Source organism: Myxine glutinosa, chromosome 8 (genome assembly GCF_964187855.1).
Source record: "Myxine glutinosa chromosome 8, kmMyxGlut1.1, whole genome shotgun sequence".
NCBI classification, from domain to species: Eukaryota; Metazoa; Chordata; class Myxini; order Myxiniformes; family Myxinidae; genus Myxine; species Myxine glutinosa.
The window spans coordinates 15,256,778-15,277,626 of record NC_136268.1 but is presented as its reverse complement, the minus strand read 5'-3'; the positions used below and the strand labels follow the sequence as shown (position 1 = coordinate 15,277,626).

Genomic DNA, 20,849 nt, shown 5'->3' with positions numbered 1-20,849 from the left:
TGTTCCACTTGTTTGACCAGTCTGTGATTTTGTCCAGGTCTGCAGACTGCCGATCTGAGGGATGAGGAATGGAGCGACAGAGTGGAGTCATCAGCAAAGAGATAGAGAGGATTTTCAAGAGAGTCAGAGAGATCATTGATGAAGACCAGAAAAAGCACAGGGCCCAGAACACTGCCTTGGGGAACTCCAGCCTGAACAGGAAGAGGAGATGAGAGAAACCCATTCAGGGCCACACGTTGACTACGACCATTGACGTGTAGCCAAATACACATACACACACATATACACACACAAACACATAGATATACACAAACATACACAAACATACACACACATGCACACACACAGACACAAACACATACACAACATAAACAACACAAACACATACACACACATGTACACACACGTACACATACATACCTCACGTACACACACATAAAACACCTTTTATTTCCCTGCATAAAACAAAATTTGTAATCGTAAGCGGATTACCAAAAGTAATTGCAGAGTAACGTACCAAGAGGAAATTGTGTCAAGCATGCAACATGACCACATTAACAAAGCGACCCCACCTGAGGGAATACCTGTACAGTTCATTTAACTTTGGGCAACAAGTCAAGGCTCAACAATAAGCATGAAAATGTGAAAATAAACTTCACTCGAAAATCAATAATTTATGGTGAAAAAAAAGTGTGTGGAAACCAACAAAATATAACAAAAGCTGTGAAGAAACCAAAACAACAAAAACTGTGAAGAAACCAAAACAACAAAAACGGTGAAGAAACCAAAACAACAAAAACTGTGAAGAAACCAAAACAACAAAAACGGTGAAGAAACCAAAACAACAAAAACTGTGAAGAAACCAAAACAACAAAAACTGTGAAGAAACCAAAATATAACAAAAACTGTGAAAAAACCAAAACAACAAAAACTGTGAAGAAACCAAAACAACAAAAACTGTGAAGAAACCAAAACAACAAAAACTGTGAAGAAACCAAAACAACAAAAACTGTGAAGAAACAAAAACAACAAAAACTGTGAAGAAACAAAAACAACAAAAACTGTGAAGAAACCAAAACAACAAAAACTGTGAAGAAACAAAAACAACAAAAACTGTGAAGAAACCAAAACAACAAAAACTGTGAAGAAACCAAAACAACAAAAACTGTGAAGAAACCAAAACAACAAAAACGGTGAAGAAACCAAAACAACAAAAACTGTGAAGAAACCAAAACAACAAAAACGGTGAAGAAACCAAAACAACAAAAACTGTGAAGAAACCAAAACAACAAAAACTGTGAAGAAACCAAAATATAACAAAAACTGTGAAAAAACCAAAACAACAAAAACTGTGAAGAAACCAAAACAACAAAAACTGTGAAGAAACCAAAACAACAAAAACTGTGAAGAAACCAAAACAACAAAAACTGTGAAGAAACAAAAACAACAAAAACTGTGAAGAAACAAAAACAACAAAAACTGTGAAGAAACCAAAACAACAAAAACTGTGAAGAAACCAAAACAACAAAAACTGTGAAGAAACCAAAACAACAAAAACTGTGAAAAAACCAAAACAACAAAAACTGTGAAGAAACCAAAACAACAAAAACTGTGAAGAAACCAAAACAACAAAAACTGTGAAGAAACCAAAACAACAAAAACTGTGAAGAAACCAAAACAACAAAAACTGTGAAGAAACCAAAACAACAAAAACTGTGAAGAAACCAAAATATAACAAAAACTGTGAAAAAACCAAAACAACAAAAACTGTGAAGAAACCAAAACAACAAAAACTGTGAAGAAACCAAAATATAACGAAAAATGTGAAGAAACTAAAATATGACGAAAAATGTGAAGAAACCAAAACAACAAAAACTGTGAAGAAACCAAAACATAACAAAAACTGTGAAGAAACAAAAATGTAACAAAAACTGTGAAGAAACCGAAACAACAAAAACTGTGAAGAAACCAAAACAACAAAAACTGTGTAGAAACTAAAATATAACGAAAAATGTGAAGAAACCAAAACAACAAAAACTGTGAAGAAACTAAAATATAACGAAAAATGTGAAGAAACCAAAACAACAAAAACTGTGAAGAAACCAAAACAACAAAAACTGTGAAGAAACTAAAATATGACGAAAAATGTGAAGAAACCAAAACAACAAAAACTGTGAAGAAACCAAAACATAACAAAAACTGTGAAGAAACAAAAATGTAACAAAAACTGTGAAGAAACCGAAACAACAAAAACTGTGAAGAAACCAAAACAACAAAAACTGTGAAGAAACCAAAATATAACAAAAACTGTGAAAAAACCAAAACAACAAAAACTGTGAAGAAACCAAAACAACAAAAACTGTGAAGAAACCAAAACAACAAAAACTGTGAAGAAACCAAAACAACAAAAACTGTGAAGAAACCAAAACAACAAAAACTGTGAAGAAACCAAAACAACAAAAACTGTGAAGAAACCAAAATATAACAAAAACTGTGAAAAAAACAAAACAACAAAAACTGTGAAGAAACCAAAACAACAAAAACTGTGAATAAACTAAAATATAACGAAAAATGTGAAGAAACCAAAACAACAAAAACTGTGAAGAAACCAAAACAACAAAAACTGTGAAGAAACCAAAACAACAAAAACTGTGAAGAAACCAAAACAACAAAAACTGTGAAGAAACCAAAATATAACAAAAACTGTGAAAAAACCAAAACAACAAAAACTGTGAAGAAACCAAAACAACAAAAACTGTGAATAAACTAAAATATAACGAAAAATGTGAAGAAACCAAAACAACAAAAACTGTGAAGAAACCAAAACAACAAAAACTGTGAAGAAACTAAAATATGACGAAAAATGTGAAGAAACCAAAACAACAAAAACTGTGAAGAAACCAAAACATAACAAAAACTGTGAAGAAACAAAAATATAACAAAAACTGTGAAGAAACCAAAACAACAAAAACTGTGAAGAAACCAAAACATAACAAAAACTGTAAAGAAACCAAAACATAACAAAAACTGTGTAGAAAGCAAAATATGAAATAAACTGCGTTGAAGCCAAAGTTGAAGCCAAACCACTCACAGAGCGAGCGACACTTGGCAAAAGAGAACAAAGTAGATTGGCACTCAGTAGAGCAACAAGTTGACCTCAAAAATAATTGGTGGTTGAATTCTGTGATCTGAAAAGCAAATCGTCTTCTAATTTTCGGTTCATCAGATGAAAATTGACAATTTTAGAAACTTGGCCTATGTTGACCTTAAATATAATTGGTGATTGAATTCAGTTCGCTGATATGAAAATGACATTCAAATTTCAAGTCAATCGGATGAAAGTAGAAGATTTTAGAAATTCGAAAAGGTTGTTGACCTTTGGCCATGTTGATATTTTGGCCTATGTTGATCTCAAGTTGGTGGTTGAATTCAGTTCTCTGATATGAAAGTCCTATTCAAATTTCAAGTCAATCAGATGAAGATTGAGCATTTTAGAAATTTGAAAAACGTGGCTGACCTTTTGGCCTATGTTGACCTTTTGACCTTTTGACCTCAAAAATAAATTCTGTCGGACCACCAACTCTACCATTTGTTGAAGTTTCGTGAAGATAGGTTTAAAATTGTGACATGTAGGCAAGTATGAGTGAGCGGACAGACAAACACACAAACCGGAGTGATCAACATATTTGTCAAAAAATAGTGTTTTTACCATTTAACAAGACAAGAAATTCGTCATCCAGAGCATGGTACTTGCAAAATCCACCCCCACCACCAAACAAAAGTTTCCATGGATACATCAAATTGTCCAATTTATTAAGATTAAAATTGATCTGAAAACAAAAACTCATGGCAATTGGATGAAAATTAATGATTTTAGAAGTTTAAACTTGCGTTGACCTTTAACGTAAAAATAGTTGCTTTCCCAATTCAGTAATGCAGTATGCAATTATTATTCAAATTTGAAGTCAATCGGATGAAAATTTGATTTTAGAAGTTTGACCTGTCTGTCTGTCTGTCTATCTGTTTATTTGTCTCTCCGTGTGTCTGTTTGTCTGTCTGTCTGTGTGTTTGTTGTTGCATGTGACTGTTTGTCTGTCTCTGTCGTGTGTGTGTGTGTGTGTGTGTGTGTGTGTGTGTGTGTGTGTGTGTGTGTGTGTGTGTAACAAGGAAGAAATGATTACATTTTGGTGAAGATTGGAATCTGAGAATTGCCAGTTAAATGAGTTATATCGTTCTTCATCATTTGCCGATTATATCATTGTTCATCATTTGCCGGTTATATCGTTGTTCATCATTTGCCACTTAAATCAATGTTATTCATCATTTGCCGGTTATATCATTGTTTATCATTTGCCAGTTATATCAATGTTATTCATCATTTGCCGGTTATATCATTGTTTATCATTTGCCAGTTATATCAATGTTATTCATCATTTGCCGGTTATATCATTGTTTATCATTTGCCAGTTATATCAATGTTATTCATCATTTGCCAGTTATATCAATGTTATTCATCATTTGCCGGTTATATCATTGTTTATCATTTGCCAGTTATATCAATGTTATTCATCATTTGCCAGTTATATCAATGTTATTCATCATTTGCCGGTTATATCATTGTTTATCATTTGCCAGTTATATCAATGTTATTCATCATTTGCCGGTTATATCATTGTTTATCATTTGCCAGTTATATCAATGTTATTCATCATTTGCCGGTTATATCATTGTTCATCATTTGCCAGTTATATCATTGTTTATCATTTGCCAGTTATATCAATGTTATTCATCATTTGCCGGTTATATCATTGTTTATCATTTGCCAGTTATATCAATGTAATTCATCATTTGCCAGTTATATCAATGTTATTCATCATTTGCCGGTTATATCATTGTTTATCATTTGCCAGTTATATCAATGTTATTCATCATTTGCCGGTTATATCATTGTTCATTATTTACTGGTTATATCATTGTTCATCATTTGCCAGTTATATCATTGTTTATCATTTGCTAGTTATATCAATGTTATTCATCATTTGCCGGTTATATCATTGTTCATCATTTGCCAGTTATATCATTGTTTATCATTTGCCAGTTATATCATTGTTATTCATCATTTGCAGGTTCTATCGTTATTCATCATTCACCAGTTATATTGTTGTTCATCATTTTCCAGTTATATCATTGATATTCATAATTTGGCAGTTATATCATTGTTCATCATTTGCCGGTTATATCATTGTTCTTCATCATTTGCCAGTTATATCATTGTCATTCATCATTTGCTGGTTATATCATTGTCATTCATCATTTGCTGGTTATATCATTGTTCTTCATCATTTGCCAGTTATATCATTGTCATTCATCATTTGCCAGTTATATCATTGTTCTTCATCATTTGCCGGTTATATCATTGTTAATCACATCATTTGCCGGTTATATCACTGTTCTTCATCATTTGCCAGTTATATCATTGTTCATTATTTACTGGTTATATCATTGTTCATCATTTGCCAGTTATATCATTGTTCATCATTTGCCAGTTATATCATTGTTCATCATTTGCCAGTTATATCATTGTTATTCACATCATTTGCCGGTTATATCACTGTTCTTCATCATTTGCCAGTTATATCATTGTTCATTATTTACTGGTTATATCATTGTTCATCATTTGCCAGTTATATCATTGTTCATCATTTGCCAGTTATATCATTGTTCATCATTTGCCAGTTATATCATTGTTCATCATTTATGGGTTACATCATTGTTATTCATCATTGGCCAGTTATATCATTGTTAATCATTTGCCGGTTATATCATTGTTGTTCATCATTTGCCAGTTATATCATTGTTCATCATTTGCCAGTTATATCATTGTTATTCATCATTGGCCAGTTATATAATTGTTAATCATTTGCCGGTTATATCATTGTTGTACATCATTTGCCAGTTATATCATTGTTCATCATTTGCCAGTTATATCATTGTTATTCATCATCTGCCAGTTCTATCACTGTTCATAATTTGCCGGTTATATCATTGTTATTCATCGTTGGCCAGTTATATCATTGTTAATCATTTGCCGGTTATATCATTGTTGTTCATCATTTGCCAGTTATATCATTGTTCATCATTTGCCAGTTATATCATTGTTATTCATCATTGGCCAGTTATATAATTGTTAATCATTTGCCGGTTATATCATTGTTGTTCATCATTTGCCAGTTATATCATTGTTCATCATTTGCCGGTTATATCATCGTTATTCATCAATGGCCAGTTATATCATTGTTAATCATTTGCCAGTTATATCATTGTTCATCATTTGCCAGTTATATCATTGTTCATCATTTGCCAGTTATATCATTTTTATTCATCATCTGCCAGTTCTATCGTTATTCATCATTTGCCGGTTATATCATTGTTATTCATCATTGGCCAGTTATATCATTGTTATTCATCATTGGCCAGTTATATCATTGTTATTCATCATTGGCCAGTTATATCATTGTTAATCATTTGCCGGTTATATCATTGTTGTTCATCATTTGCCAGTTATATCATTGTTCATCATTTGCCAGTTATATCATTGTTATTCATCATTGGCCAGTTATATCATTGTTAATCATTTGCCGGTTATATCATTGTTGTTCATCATTTGCCAGTTATATCATTGTTCATCATTTGCCAGTTATATCATTGTTATTCATCATTGGCCAGTTATATAATTGTTAATCATTTGCCGGTTATATCATTGTTGTTCATCATTTGCCAGTTATATCATTGTTCATCATTTGCCGGTTATATCATTGTTATTCATCATTGGCCAGTTATATCATTGTTAATCATTTGCCGGTTATATCATTGTTGTTCATCATTTGCCAGTTATATCATTGTTCATCATTTGCCAGTTATATCATTTTTATTCATCATCTGCCAGTTCTATCACTGTTCATAATTTGCCGGTTATATCATTGTTATTCATCATTGGCCAGTTATATCATTGTTAATCATTTGCCGGTTATATCATTGTTGTTCATCATTTGCCAGTTATATCATTGTTCATCATTTGCCAGTTATATCATTGTTATTCATCATCTGCCAGTTCTATCACTGTTCATAATTTGCCGGTTATATCATTGTTATTCATCATTGGCCAGTTATATCATTGTTAATCATTTGCCGGTTATATCATTGTTGTTCATCATTTGCCAGTTATATCATTGTTCATCATTCGCCAGTTATATCATTGTTATTCATCATTTGCCTGTTCTATCACTGTTCATAATTTGCCGGTTATATCATTGTTATTCATAATTTGCCAGTTATATCATTGTTAATCATTTGCCGGTTATATCATTGTTGTTCATCATTTGCCAGTTATATCATTGTTCATCATTTGCCAGTTATATCATTTTTATTCATCATCTGCCAGTTCTATCGTTATTCATCACTTGCCGGTTATATCATTGTTATTCATCATTTGCCGGTTATATCATTGTTATTCATCATTTGCCAGTTTTATCGTTATTCATCTTTTACCGGTTATATCATCATTCATCACTTTTCAGTTGTATCATTGTTATTCATCATTTGCCAGTTATATCATTGTTAATCATCATTTGCCTGTTCTATCATTGTTAATCATCATTTGCCTGTTCTATCATTGTTCATAATTTGCCAGTTATATCATTGTTAATCATTTGCCGGTTATATCATTGTTGTTCATCATTTGCCAGTTATATCATTGTTCATCATTCGCCAGTTATATCATTGTTATTCATCATTTGCCTGTTCTATCACTGTTCATAATTTGCCGGTTATATCATTGTTATTCATAATTTGCCAGTTATATCATTGTTAATCATTTGCTGGTTATATCATTGTTGTTCATCATTTGCCAGTTATATCATTGTTCATCATTTGCCAGTTATATCATTTTTATTCATCATCTGCCAGTTCTATCGTTATTCATCATTTGCCGGTTATATCATTGTTATTCATCATTTGCCGGTTATATCATTGTTATTCATCATTTGCCAGTTTTATCGTTATTCATCTTTTACCGGTTATATCATCATTCATCACTTTTCAGTTGTATCATTGTTATTCATCATTTGCCAGTTATATCATTGTTAATCATCATTTGCCAGTTATATCATTGTTAATCATCATTTGCCAGTTATATCATTGTTAATCATCATTTGCCAGTTATATCATTTTTATTCATCATCTGCCATTTCTATCGTTATTCATCATTTGCCGATTATATCATTGTTAATCATCATTTGCCTATTATATCATTGTTCATAATTTGCCAGTTATATCATTTTTATTCATCATCTGCCAGTTCTATCGTTATTCATCATTTGCCGGTTATATCATTGTTATTCATCATTTGCCGGTTATATCATTGTTATTCATCATTTGCCAGTTTTATCGTTATTCATCTTTTACCGGTTATATCATCATTCATCACTTTTCAGTTGTATCATAGTTATTCATCATTTGCCTGTTCTATCATTGTTAATCATCATTTGCCAGTTATATCATTGTTCATCATTTGCCAGTTATATCATTGTTTATCATTTGCCAGTTATATCAATGTTATTCATCATTTGCCGGTTATATCATTGTTTATCATTTGCCAGTTATATCAATGTAATTCATCATTTGCCAGTTATATCAATGTTATTCATCATTTGCCGGTTATATCATTGTTTATCATTTGCCAGTTATATCAATGTTATTCATCATTTGCCGGTTATATCATTGTTCATTATTTACTGGTTATATCATTGTTCATCATTTGCCAGTTATATCATTGTTTATCATTTGCTAGTTATATCAATGTTATTCATCATTTGCCGGTTATATCATTGTTCATCATTTGCCAGTTATATCATTGTTTATCATTTGCCAGTTATATCATTGTTATTCATCATTTGCAGGTTCTATCGTTATTCATCATTCACCAGTTATATTGTTGTTCATCATTTTCCAGTTATATCATTGATATTCATAATTTGGCAGTTATATCATTGTTCATCATTTGCCGGTTATATCATTGTTCTTCATCATTTGCCAGTTATATCATTGTCATTCATCATTTGCTGGTTATATCATTGTCATTCATCATTTGCTGGTTATATCATTGTTCTTCATCATTTGCCAGTTATATCATTGTCATTCATCATTTGCCAGTTATATCATTGTTCTTCATCATTTGCCGGTTATATCATTGTTAATCACATCATTTGCCGGTTATATCACTGTTCTTCATCATTTGCCAGTTATATCATTGTTCATTATTTACTGGTTATATCATTGTTCATCATTTGCCAGTTATATCATTGTTCATCATTTGCCAGTTATATCATTGTTCATCATTTGCCAGTTATATCATTGTTATTCACATCATTTGCCGGTTATATCACTGTTCTTCATCATTTGCCAGTTATATCATTGTTCATTATTTACTGGTTATATCATTGTTCATCATTTGCCAGTTATATCATTGTTCATCATTTGCCAGTTATATCATTGTTCATCATTTGCCAGTTATATCATTGTTCATCATTTATGGGTTACATCATTGTTATTCATCATTGGCCAGTTATATCATTGTTAATCATTTGCCGGTTATATCATTGTTGTTCATCATTTGCCAGTTATATCATTGTTCATCATTTGCCAGTTATATCATTGTTATTCATCATTGGCCAGTTATATAATTGTTAATCATTTGCCGGTTATATCATTGTTGTACATCATTTGCCAGTTATATCATTGTTCATCATTTGCCAGTTATATCATTGTTATTCATCATCTGCCAGTTCTATCACTGTTCATAATTTGCCGGTTATATCATTGTTATTCATCGTTGGCCAGTTATATCATTGTTAATCATTTGCCGGTTATATCATTGTTGTTCATCATTTGCCAGTTATATCATTGTTCATCATTTGCCAGTTATATCATTGTTATTCATCATTGGCCAGTTATATAATTGTTAATCATTTGCCGGTTATATCATTGTTGTTCATCATTTGCCAGTTATATCATTGTTCATCATTTGCCGGTTATATCATTGTTATTCATCAATGGCCAGTTATATCATTGTTAATCATTTGCCAGTTATATCATTGTTCATCATTTGCCAGTTATATCATTGTTCATCATTTGCCAGTTATATCATTTTTATTCATCATCTGCCAGTTCTATCGTTATTCATCATTTGCCGGTTATATCATTGTTATTCATCATTGGCCAGTTATATCATTGTTATTCATCATTGGCCAGTTATATCATTGTTATTCATCATTGGCCAGTTATATCATTGTTAATCATTTGCCGGTTATATCATTGTTGTTCATCATTTGCCAGTTATATCATTGTTCATCATTTGCCAGTTATATCATTGTTATTCATCATTGGCCAGTTATATCATTGTTAATCATTTGCCGGTTATATCATTGTTGTTCATCATTTGCCAGTTATATCATTGTTCATCATTTGCCAGTTATATCATTGTTATTCATCATTGGCCAGTTATATAATTGTTAATCATTTGCCGGTTATATCATTGTTGTTCATCATTTGCCAGTTATATCATTGTTCATCATTTGCCGGTTATATCATTGTTATTCATCATTGGCCAGTTATATCATTGTTAATCATTTGCCGGTTATATCATTGTTGTTCATCATTTGCCAGTTATATCATTGTTCATCATTTGCCAGTTATATCATTTTTATTCATCATCTGCCAGTTCTATCACTGTTCATAATTTGCCGGTTATATCATTGTTATTCATCATTGGCCAGTTATATCATTGTTAATCATTTGCCGGTTATATCATTGTTGTTCATCATTTGCCAGTTATATCATTGTTCATCATTTGCCAGTTATATCATTGTTATTCATCATCTGCCAGTTCTATCACTGTTCATAATTTGCCGGTTATATCATTGTTATTCATCATTGGCCAGTTATATCATTGTTAATCATTTGCCGGTTATATCATTGTTGTTCATCATTTGCCAGTTATATCATTGTTCATCATTCGCCAGTTATATCATTGTTATTCATCATTTGCCTGTTCTATCACTGTTCATAATTTGCCGGTTATATCATTGTTATTCATAATTTGCCAGTTATATCATTGTTAATCATTTGCCGGTTATATCATTGTTGTTCATCATTTGCCAGTTATATCATTGTTCATCATTTGCCAGTTATATCATTTTTATTCATCATCTGCCAGTTCTATCGTTATTCATCACTTGCCGGTTATATCATTGTTATTCATCATTTGCCGGTTATATCATTGTTATTCATCATTTGCCAGTTTTATCGTTATTCATCTTTTACCGGTTATATCATCATTCATCACTTTTCAGTTGTATCATTGTTATTCATCATTTGCCAGTTATATCATTGTTAATCATCATTTGCCTGTTCTATCATTGTTAATCATCATTTGCCTGTTCTATCATTGTTCATAATTTGCCAGTTATATCATTGTTAATCATTTGCCGGTTATATCATTGTTGTTCATCATTTGCCAGTTATATCATTGTTCATCATTCGCCAGTTATATCATTGTTATTCATCATTTGCCTGTTCTATCACTGTTCATAATTTGCCGGTTATATCATTGTTATTCATAATTTGCCAGTTATATCATTGTTAATCATTTGCTGGTTATATCATTGTTGTTCATCATTTGCCAGTTATATCATTGTTCATCATTTGCCAGTTATATCATTTTTATTCATCATCTGCCAGTTCTATCGTTATTCATCATTTGCCGGTTATATCATTGTTATTCATCATTTGCCGGTTATATCATTGTTATTCATCATTTGCCAGTTTTATCGTTATTCATCTTTTACCGGTTATATCATCATTCATCACTTTTCAGTTGTATCATTGTTATTCATCATTTGCCAGTTATATCATTGTTAATCATCATTTGCCAGTTATATCATTGTTAATCATCATTTGCCAGTTATATCATTGTTAATCATCATTTGCCAGTTATATCATTTTTATTCATCATCTGCCATTTCTATCGTTATTCATCATTTGCCGATTATATCATTGTTAATCATCATTTGCCTATTATATCATTGTTCATAATTTGCCAGTTATATCATTTTTATTCATCATCTGCCAGTTCTATCGTTATTCATCATTTGCCGGTTATATCATTGTTATTCATCATTTGCCGGTTATATCATTGTTATTCATCATTTGCCAGTTTTATCGTTATTCATCTTTTACCGGTTATATCATCATTCATCACTTTTCAGTTGTATCATAGTTATTCATCATTTGCCTGTTCTATCATTGTTAATCATCATTTGCCAGTTATATCATTGTTCATCATTTGCCAGTTATATCATTTTTATTCATCATCTGCCAGTTCTATCGTTATTCATCATTTGCCGGTTCTATCATTGTTATTCATCATTTGCCGGTTATATCATTGTTATTCATCATTTGCCAGTTTTATCGTTATTCATCTTTTACCGGTTATATCATCATTCATCACTTTTCAGTTGTATCATTGTTATTCATCATTTGCCTGTTCTATCATTGTTAATCATCATTTGCCAGTTATATCATTGTTCATCATTTGCCAGTTATATCATTTTTATTCATCATCTGCCAGTTCTATCGTTATTCATCATTTGCCGGTTATATCATTGTTATTCATCATTTGCCAGTTTTATCGTTATTCATCTTTTACCGGTTATATCATCATTCATCACTTTTCAGTTGTATCATTGTTATTCATCATTTGCCAGTTATATCATTGTTAATCATCATTTGCCTGTTCTATCATTGTTCATAATTTGCCAGTTATATCATTGTTATTCATCATTTGCCGGTTCTATCATTGTTCATCATTTGCCAGTTCTATCATTGTTAATCATTTCCCGGGTATATCATTGTTCTTCATTGTATGAAGCTCGTCCAAACGCCTTTAAATGCTGCACTAGGACTCACATTCCTCAAATTACTCACATTACTACTACGCATGTGTGGACAAACGGAGCTGCTACCTGGCATTTGATACCTTGATTAATATAACAACAAGAGCCATGAAAATGAACTCACAGATCGATGGATGGAAGTCGTCCAATCCCATGTTATGGCCAAGGCACAGGTCTGAGTCCGACACATATTGTCATGACGTTCACATTGTGTGCTAATAGGCACAGGTCTGAGTCCGACACACATTGTCATGACGTTCACATTGTGTGCTAATAGGAGACAGGTCTGAGTCCGACACACATTGTCATGATGTTCACATTGTGCGCTAATAGGAGACAGGGAACACGGTGTGGGAACACGACTGCAGCCCATTAGCACTAATCAGGAACAGGGCTGTGTGTAACATGGAATGTTATGTTTGAAATTGTCTTCCTTTTAAATGCGCAGTGTGAAACACATCAGGCTTTAATATACATGTACTGCATTGTCTTTTTGCTTTTTGTTTTCCTGAGCTTTGCTCCAAATTAATTGAAAATAGAACATTGGATGTGTTGTTGTATTTCATGACATCCTACTCAGAGCTAAGTTGCTCCGTGATGTTAGCTCGCTTGTCGCGAAGTATATACCGTAGTTGTGGAGTATGCTCTCCACTTTGGGCAGGACCCCTGTATAAAATTCGACACAAAACCGAAACCCAAGACGTGCTACGTGATGTTAGCTCGCTTGTCATGGAGTACATAGTTGTGTAGTAGGCTCTCCACTTTGGGCAGGACCCCTGCATAATATTCAACACAATACCGAAGCCCAAGGTGTTTTGACGATCTGTTGTACACAGCTTGTTGGACTAGGCCTAAAGATCTCTATATTCTCAGTTGTCTGTTATCGGAGCAGTTAGTTATCTGTACCAAAGGTGGATGGAGGTGATTTTTTCACCCCTGCCTGTTTGTTTGTCCATCTGTTACATGGTAAAAAAAAATTTTTTGCAAGTATGTTGATCACTCCAGTTTGCGTGTGTGTGTGTTTGTCTGTCCGCTCACTTATACTTGCCTACAAGTCACAATTTGAAACCGATCTTCACGAAACTTCAACAAATAGTAGAGTTCGTGGTCCAAAAAAATCCTATATATTTTTGAGGTCAAAAGGTTAAAAGGTCAACATAGGACAAAGTTCAACCACCTTTTTCAAAATTTTGAAATTCTCAATTTTCATCCGATTGACTTGAAATTTGAATAGGATTTACATATCGGCAAACTGAATTCAACCAGTAAGTCTTTTTGAGATCAGTATAGGCCACAAGATCAACATAGGCTAAAGGTCAACCACTTTTTCACATTTCTAAAATCCTCAATTTTCATCCGATTTACTTAAAATTTGAATAGGATTTACACATCAGCTAACTGAATTCAACCACCAACTATTTTGAGATCAGCATAGGTCAAAAGGTCAAAATAGGCCAAAGCTCAACTACATTTTTTCAAATTTCTAAAATCCTCAATTTTCTTCCGATTGACTTGAAATTTGAAGAGGATTTACATATCGTCTAACTGAATTCAACCACCATCTATTGAGATCACTGATATGAAATTTTGGTTCCATCTATGAGCAGTGCCCCCCTCCTTACATACATTACTCATGATGCAGTTCCTGTGTCTGCCGCACGGTGAGCGGTTATATAACCGCCTGTGAGTGCGGAGGGATCATTACTGTTGTCTTGTGCCTTCAAGTTGGTAAGATTGTCATTTGACATGCTTATGTACCTGCTAATGTCTCTGCATTGCCTCGATATTAATGAAGAAGCTCAGGAATGCTTGCTTATTCGTGCCGTGTGTTTTTCTTTCAGATGTGTTGCATTCAAGTGAATAATAGCTCACTTTGGAGACTTCTGGTGAACGTCTTTTATTTCACCACATTTTTATTCACTTGAATCCTACGCCTGGAGCGATGGAGAAGCTGCTGCGTCTGGAGGTCTTCTCGGGCAACCCTCAGGCTACAAACTCCGCGGACCAATGGGATCATTGGTATAATTCTATACAGCATTACACCACGGTGGTTCCTGATCTCACTGAGCCACAGCGGCTATCGATTCTGACCTGTCATGTCAGCGACATCGTGTATGGTTACATCTCCCAATGCACTAAGTACGATGCAACTGTCGCGACCTTGCGAGGCATATACGTCAGACAGCGAAGCACGTTGTACGGTCGTCACATGCTCGTCACTCGATGCCAGGACCTGTCGGAGAGTCAGGAGCATTATATCCAGGAGCTGATACGTCTGGGGAAAGATTGTTTGATGGAACCTCGGACAGTTGCCGAGTCGACCGATGACCTGATGCAAGATGCGTTCTTGGCGGGAATTGCCTCACCAGCCATCAGATTATGGCTGCTTGAGGAAGCCACGTTGACCTTTCAGCAAGCGTGCGACAAGGCACACGTACTGCAGCTGACGGCAGCCCGCGCTGAGGCGTACAATGGATCCTTTCTCACAGTGGAGGCCGTTGCTGAGGCATGCCTGGAGCCAGCGGCTCCGACCGAGCGGTCTCTCGCAGGATTCCCGGACGTCGCGCTGGAGGTGCCGAGTGTGGGAGACGATGGGAACCCGAACGCCGCCGCTGCGAGCTCTGCGGCCGAGAATGCCAAATGTTATTTCTGCGACCATAAGAGACACCCTCATGCATCCTGTCCTGCTAGAAATTGTGAGTGTCATAATTATGGGAAGAAAGGTCACTTTGTGAAGATGTGCCAGGCGAAATCAACCCGGCGCTCGACCCTCACTGGGACGAACACCTCACGGATGGCGCGCTCCGGAGATCTGGGAATCGCGCACGTCTTGCGTAGCGCAGTGCTCCCTGTGCTCGTGGAAGGAATCCCCGCGGACGCACTTCTTGATACGGAAGTAGTTCTAGCTTCGTCAGCCATGCATTGGTACGACATTATGGCTGGACGATGGGATCAGATACCCGTCGAATTTACCTTGCTTCGTCAGTACTTTGTGTTTGCACCAAAGGTGTTTGTTCTCTCAAACTGGAAGTCAATGATACATTGTATGCAGATGTCCGACTCGCAGTGATGCCCGATTTGTGCGCCGATGTGCTGTTGGGTCATGACTTCTTGCGCAGACATGGCCGTTTGGAGATGCATGTGGGGGAAGAGGAGAACGTTCTCTCGGTCTGCGGCCTAGCCGAGATGGCGATAGATCCCCCTGCTCTGTTTCCCAGTTTGACGGCCGATTGCCGACCTATAACCGTGAAATCACGGAGCTACACTCGCGCCGATGCCGCCTATATCGAAGATGAGACCAAGCGTATGCTCCGGGAGGGCATTATAGAGCTGAGTATGTCACCGTGGAGAGCTCAGGTATTGGTTGTGCATAGAGAAAAACATAGAAAACGACTGGTCATCGATTACAGTCAAATGATTAATAGGTTCACGCAATTGGATGCGTACCCCTTGCCGAAAATAGACGACCTAGTCCGGAACGTGGCGAAGTATAGGGTCTTCAGTACCTTGGACCTCAAATCCACGTACCATCAGATACCAATCAGGGAATTGGATCGGCCGTAAACCGGGTTCCAATCGGGACAGCGATTGTATCAATTCCGGTGAATTCCGTTCGGAGTTACGAATGGGGTGGCATGTTTCCAACGCGCAATAGACGACATCTTGGTTGAAGAGAAATTGTGAGACATCTTCGTTTACGTTGATAACGTGACGGTCTGCGGACATACCCTGGAGAGGCACGACGCTAACTTGAAACGATTCTTGGAGGTGGCGCGACATTACAATTTGACCTTCAACAAGGCGTAGTGCCACTATGCTGCCAAAACAATCGACCTATTGGGGTACACAGTGACCGGTGGGGAGAAAAAACCTGACGCCGAGCGCCTTCGGCTTTTGTTAGAAATGGCGGCACCATGTGATCGAGCGTCCCTGAGGCGGTGCATAGGGCTTTTCACGCATTACTTGAGGTGGTTTCCAAGGCTACTCAGAGAAAATAAGACCTTTGGTGGACTGTAAAGCCTTTCCTCTGATGCAGGACGCGCAAGACGCTTTTCAACTTCTGAAGGAAGACATAGCGGTGACCTGTGTGACCTCGATTGATGACATACATTCCATTTCTAATCGCGACAGATGCCTCGGATTGTGCGATTGCTGCCACCCTCACCCAAGGGAGTAAGCCGGTGGCTTTCTTCTCCAGGACATTGATCTCGGCTGAAAGCAAACATTCTGCAGTGGAGAAAGAGGCATACGTGGTTGAGGAATCAGTCCGACGGTGGCACCACTTGCTGCTGTGCAGGAAGTTTGATCCTTTGACTGATCAGCAGTCTGTGGCATTTATGTACGGCCATAAACATCCCCAGCATATTAAAACGAGAAAATATCACGATGGCGGGTCGAACTAGCTGACTACTTTTATGACATAATATATCGACCCGGGAGCAAGAATGTAGCTACGGACGCGCTATCTCGCCCATCGGTTTGTGCCGGCATGACATCGGAGGATCTGAATCGCATCCATGACTCATTGTGCCATCCCGGGATAACTCGATTCGCTCATTTTGTGCGCAGCCGCAACTTACCGTTTTCGATTGAGGACATCAGATGTCTATGCCGCACATGTTCAGTGTGTGCTGAGTTGAAGCCGCGATTCTATAAACCGCCGGTGGGGGTGCTTATCGAAGCGACTCGCCTGTGGGAACGCTTAAGCATCGATTTTAAAGGACCACTACCCACGCAGAGTACGCTACGTTATATGTTGACAGTGGTCGATGAGTTCTCTCGTTTCCCATTCGTCTTTCTGTGCTCGGGCATGATGTCAGTCACGGTCATCTGATGCCTGCGTCAGCTGTTTGTAAATTTCGGGTATCCGGGGTTTGTGCATTTGGACAGAGGGGCGGCGTTCATGTCACAGGAGGCTCGGACATTACTCGTTGGCCTGGGCATAGCTGCCAGCTGCACTACTCCGTATCATCCGGAGGCGAATGGCCAGGTGGGAAGATTTAATGGAGTAATCTGGAGGGCCGTGATGCTGCGCTTACGTACGCAAATGATGGGTTTGCACCAATGGCCCCAAGCCATGCCTGAAGCATCACATGCCCTTCGGACGTTTGTATGCACGGCTACGAATCAAACTCCCCACGAATGGCTTTTCCGTTTTCAGCATCGCGGCGCCAGCGGACAGTTGATGCCCAGTTGGCTTGTCGAGCTAGGACCCGCGTATCTGAAGCGAGCGGTCCGACAAAGCAAATACGAACCGACAGTGGATCTGGTTCAGCTCGTGCAGGTCAATCCGCAGTATGCGACCATTCGGTTGCGAGAAGGCCGGCTGTCGACTGTGTCGATCCAACATTTAGCACCATGTGGAGATGAGGACACTCACCGGGACGCGGTCTCAGAGGATCTGCCCGCCGAAATGGAGGTTTCCTTACCGGGCACCGCACGGCTCAATCGAGCCCCGAATGGCGACGTGCCACAACCGGTAGAGAATGCCGAGATAGCGTCTCCGAGCTCGCCTTGTCCTCCGTCCCCGCGGAGTGCACGCAGATCGGCTAATTACCGAACTCGTGCCGGTCGGGAGTGCCGTCGGCCTCAACGCTTGGGATTGTGATGGAATGGTGTGTTTCTTAGTTAACCTACTATCATCGATTTATACAGATTATACTTTTATACTGATAGTCCGCGGGCTGGCTGAAACTTTAACGTAGGGAGAATGATATGAAATTGTTGGTTCCATCGACGAGCAGTGTCCTCCTCCTTACATTCATCACTCATGATGCAGTTCCTGTGTCTGCCGCACGGTGAGCGGTTACATAACCACCTGTGAGTGCGGAGGGATCATTACTGTTGTCTTGTGCCTTCAAGTTGGTAAGATTGTTATTTGACATACTTATGTACCTGCTAATGTCTCCGCATTGCCTCGATATTAATGAAGAGGCTCAGGGATGCTTGCTTATTAGTGCCATGTGTTTTTCTTTTAGATGTGTTGCATTCAAGTGAATAAAAGCTCACTTTGGAGACTTCTGGTGAACGTCTTTTATTTCACCACAAACACCATAGGCCAAAAGAGCAACATAGGCCAAAGGTCAACAACAATTTCGAATATCTAAAAGCCTCAATTTTCCTCCGATTGACTTGAAATTTGAATTCGATTTTCATATTAGCTAACTGAATTCAACGACCAATTATAATTTGTGAGGTCAAACAGATGCTCTACTGAGTGCCATTCTGCTTTATTCTCTTTTGCTAAGTGTCGCTCTATGAGTGATTTTTCATTACTTGCCGGAAAAGATTCCGGGAAATATGTTGATCGGTTGGTTTGTCTGTTTGTCTGTTTGTCTCTCTGTCTGTCTTTGTGCAGCACTACGTCTACACCGTTGCACGTAGAATCGCCAAACCTTACACACATATTTGTCTTGCCCTGGAATAGACTGTGCCCAATTTTAAACTCTCTCAGCCCAAGGCCTCCATTATGACGTCATAATTTCATAATTCGACAAGTGCAAAACTTCATCCAATCAAGATGCAATTTTCTTGAGCGACATGACGGAACAAACTGGTGGAGAATTTTTTTTAATGATGGCGTCATCGGTCACGTGGTTCGGCCGCCATCTTGGAAAAACCGAAAAACTTTGCATCTCCATATCCCCGAAAGTGCTGAATAGAAAAAAAATTGAGACATGGCGCATTGTAAAGAACTCTCCATGGGGAATAAAATATGTCAATGATGATGTCATTGGTGCCTCCATTATGACCTCATAATTCGACAAGTACAAAACTTCATCCGATGAAGATGAAATTTCTTGAGCATCATCAAGGAATAAATTAGTTTAGAAAACAAATAATGATGACGTCATCGGTCACGTGGTTCGGCCGCCATATTTGTCCAAAATGGCCGATAAAAAAGTACATTCCGGCAAGTCCTCGGTCTCTGACCGATTATACATTTGTTTGTTTGTTAGTTTGTAAACAAAATATCTCAAAAAGTTGTGGACGGATTCGGACGAAATTCGGCAGAGATGTAGCATATGTGACAAGGACGAAATTATTAGGTTTTGGTGAAGATCCAGATTCGGATCCGGCTACTATAATTTTTAAAGTGATTCTTCACCATTGTGAGCTCGTGCCAACAACGATACATAGCAGGATATCTCAAAAAGTTGTGGACAGATTTGGACGAAACTTGGTGAACAGGTTGTGTGTGTGACAAGAAAGAATTGCTACTATTTTGGGGAAGATCTGGAAATGGATTCGGATATGAGAATTATTTAATTTTTTCAGTGATTCTTCACCATTGGGAGGTGGGGCCAAAAACTATACATTGTGGGATATCTCAAAAAGTTATGGATGAATTTGGACGAAACTTGGTGGACAGGTTGTGTGTGTGACAAGGAAGAATTGATACTATTTTGGTGAAGATCTGTATATGGATACGGATGTGAGAATTATTAAATTTTTTAAGTGATTCTTCACCATTGAGTGATCGGGCTACAATCGATATAAAGCAGAAGATCTCAAAAAGTTGTGGATGGATGATTTTGATTAAATGTGATTCTGTGTTGTGATTTTCTGGTCTACTCTGGGATATAAAACGTAAACTGTTCACCTGGCGGAGGCATGCTCTCCACTGAGTGCCGTTCTAGCTTGTACAGTTATTTAAGGCTAGCAGTGGAGCGATATACTATTCGCATGATAATCACATATTGGAATGTAGGACAATGACATATGGAGATATTTTCATATTTTAATTTATATTTTATGCAATGGACAAATCAACACAATGTAGAGCTGATTCGAACCTGGGATCATGAGATCAATAGTTACATGTAGAGCTGATTCGAA

The 20,849-nt window shown here is 36.8% G+C and overlaps 1 protein-coding gene across 1 annotated transcript in view; it reads left to right on the top strand.

The window, feature by feature from the left end:
- The window catches only part of LOC137432191 (uncharacterized), a 33,226-nt gene extending 14,208 nt beyond the window's left edge, over positions 1–19,018 (top strand). The window contains exon 3 of the mRNA XM_078782952.1: positions 14,852–19,018. Within this exon, the coding sequence (XP_078639078.1) occupies positions 14,953–16,080 (1,128 nt within the window). The 5' untranslated portion in view covers positions 14,852–14,952 and the 3' untranslated portion in view covers positions 16,081–19,018. The remainder of the gene's footprint in view (positions 1–14,851) is intronic.
- The last annotated feature ends 1,831 nt before the right edge of the window (positions 19,019–20,849 follow it).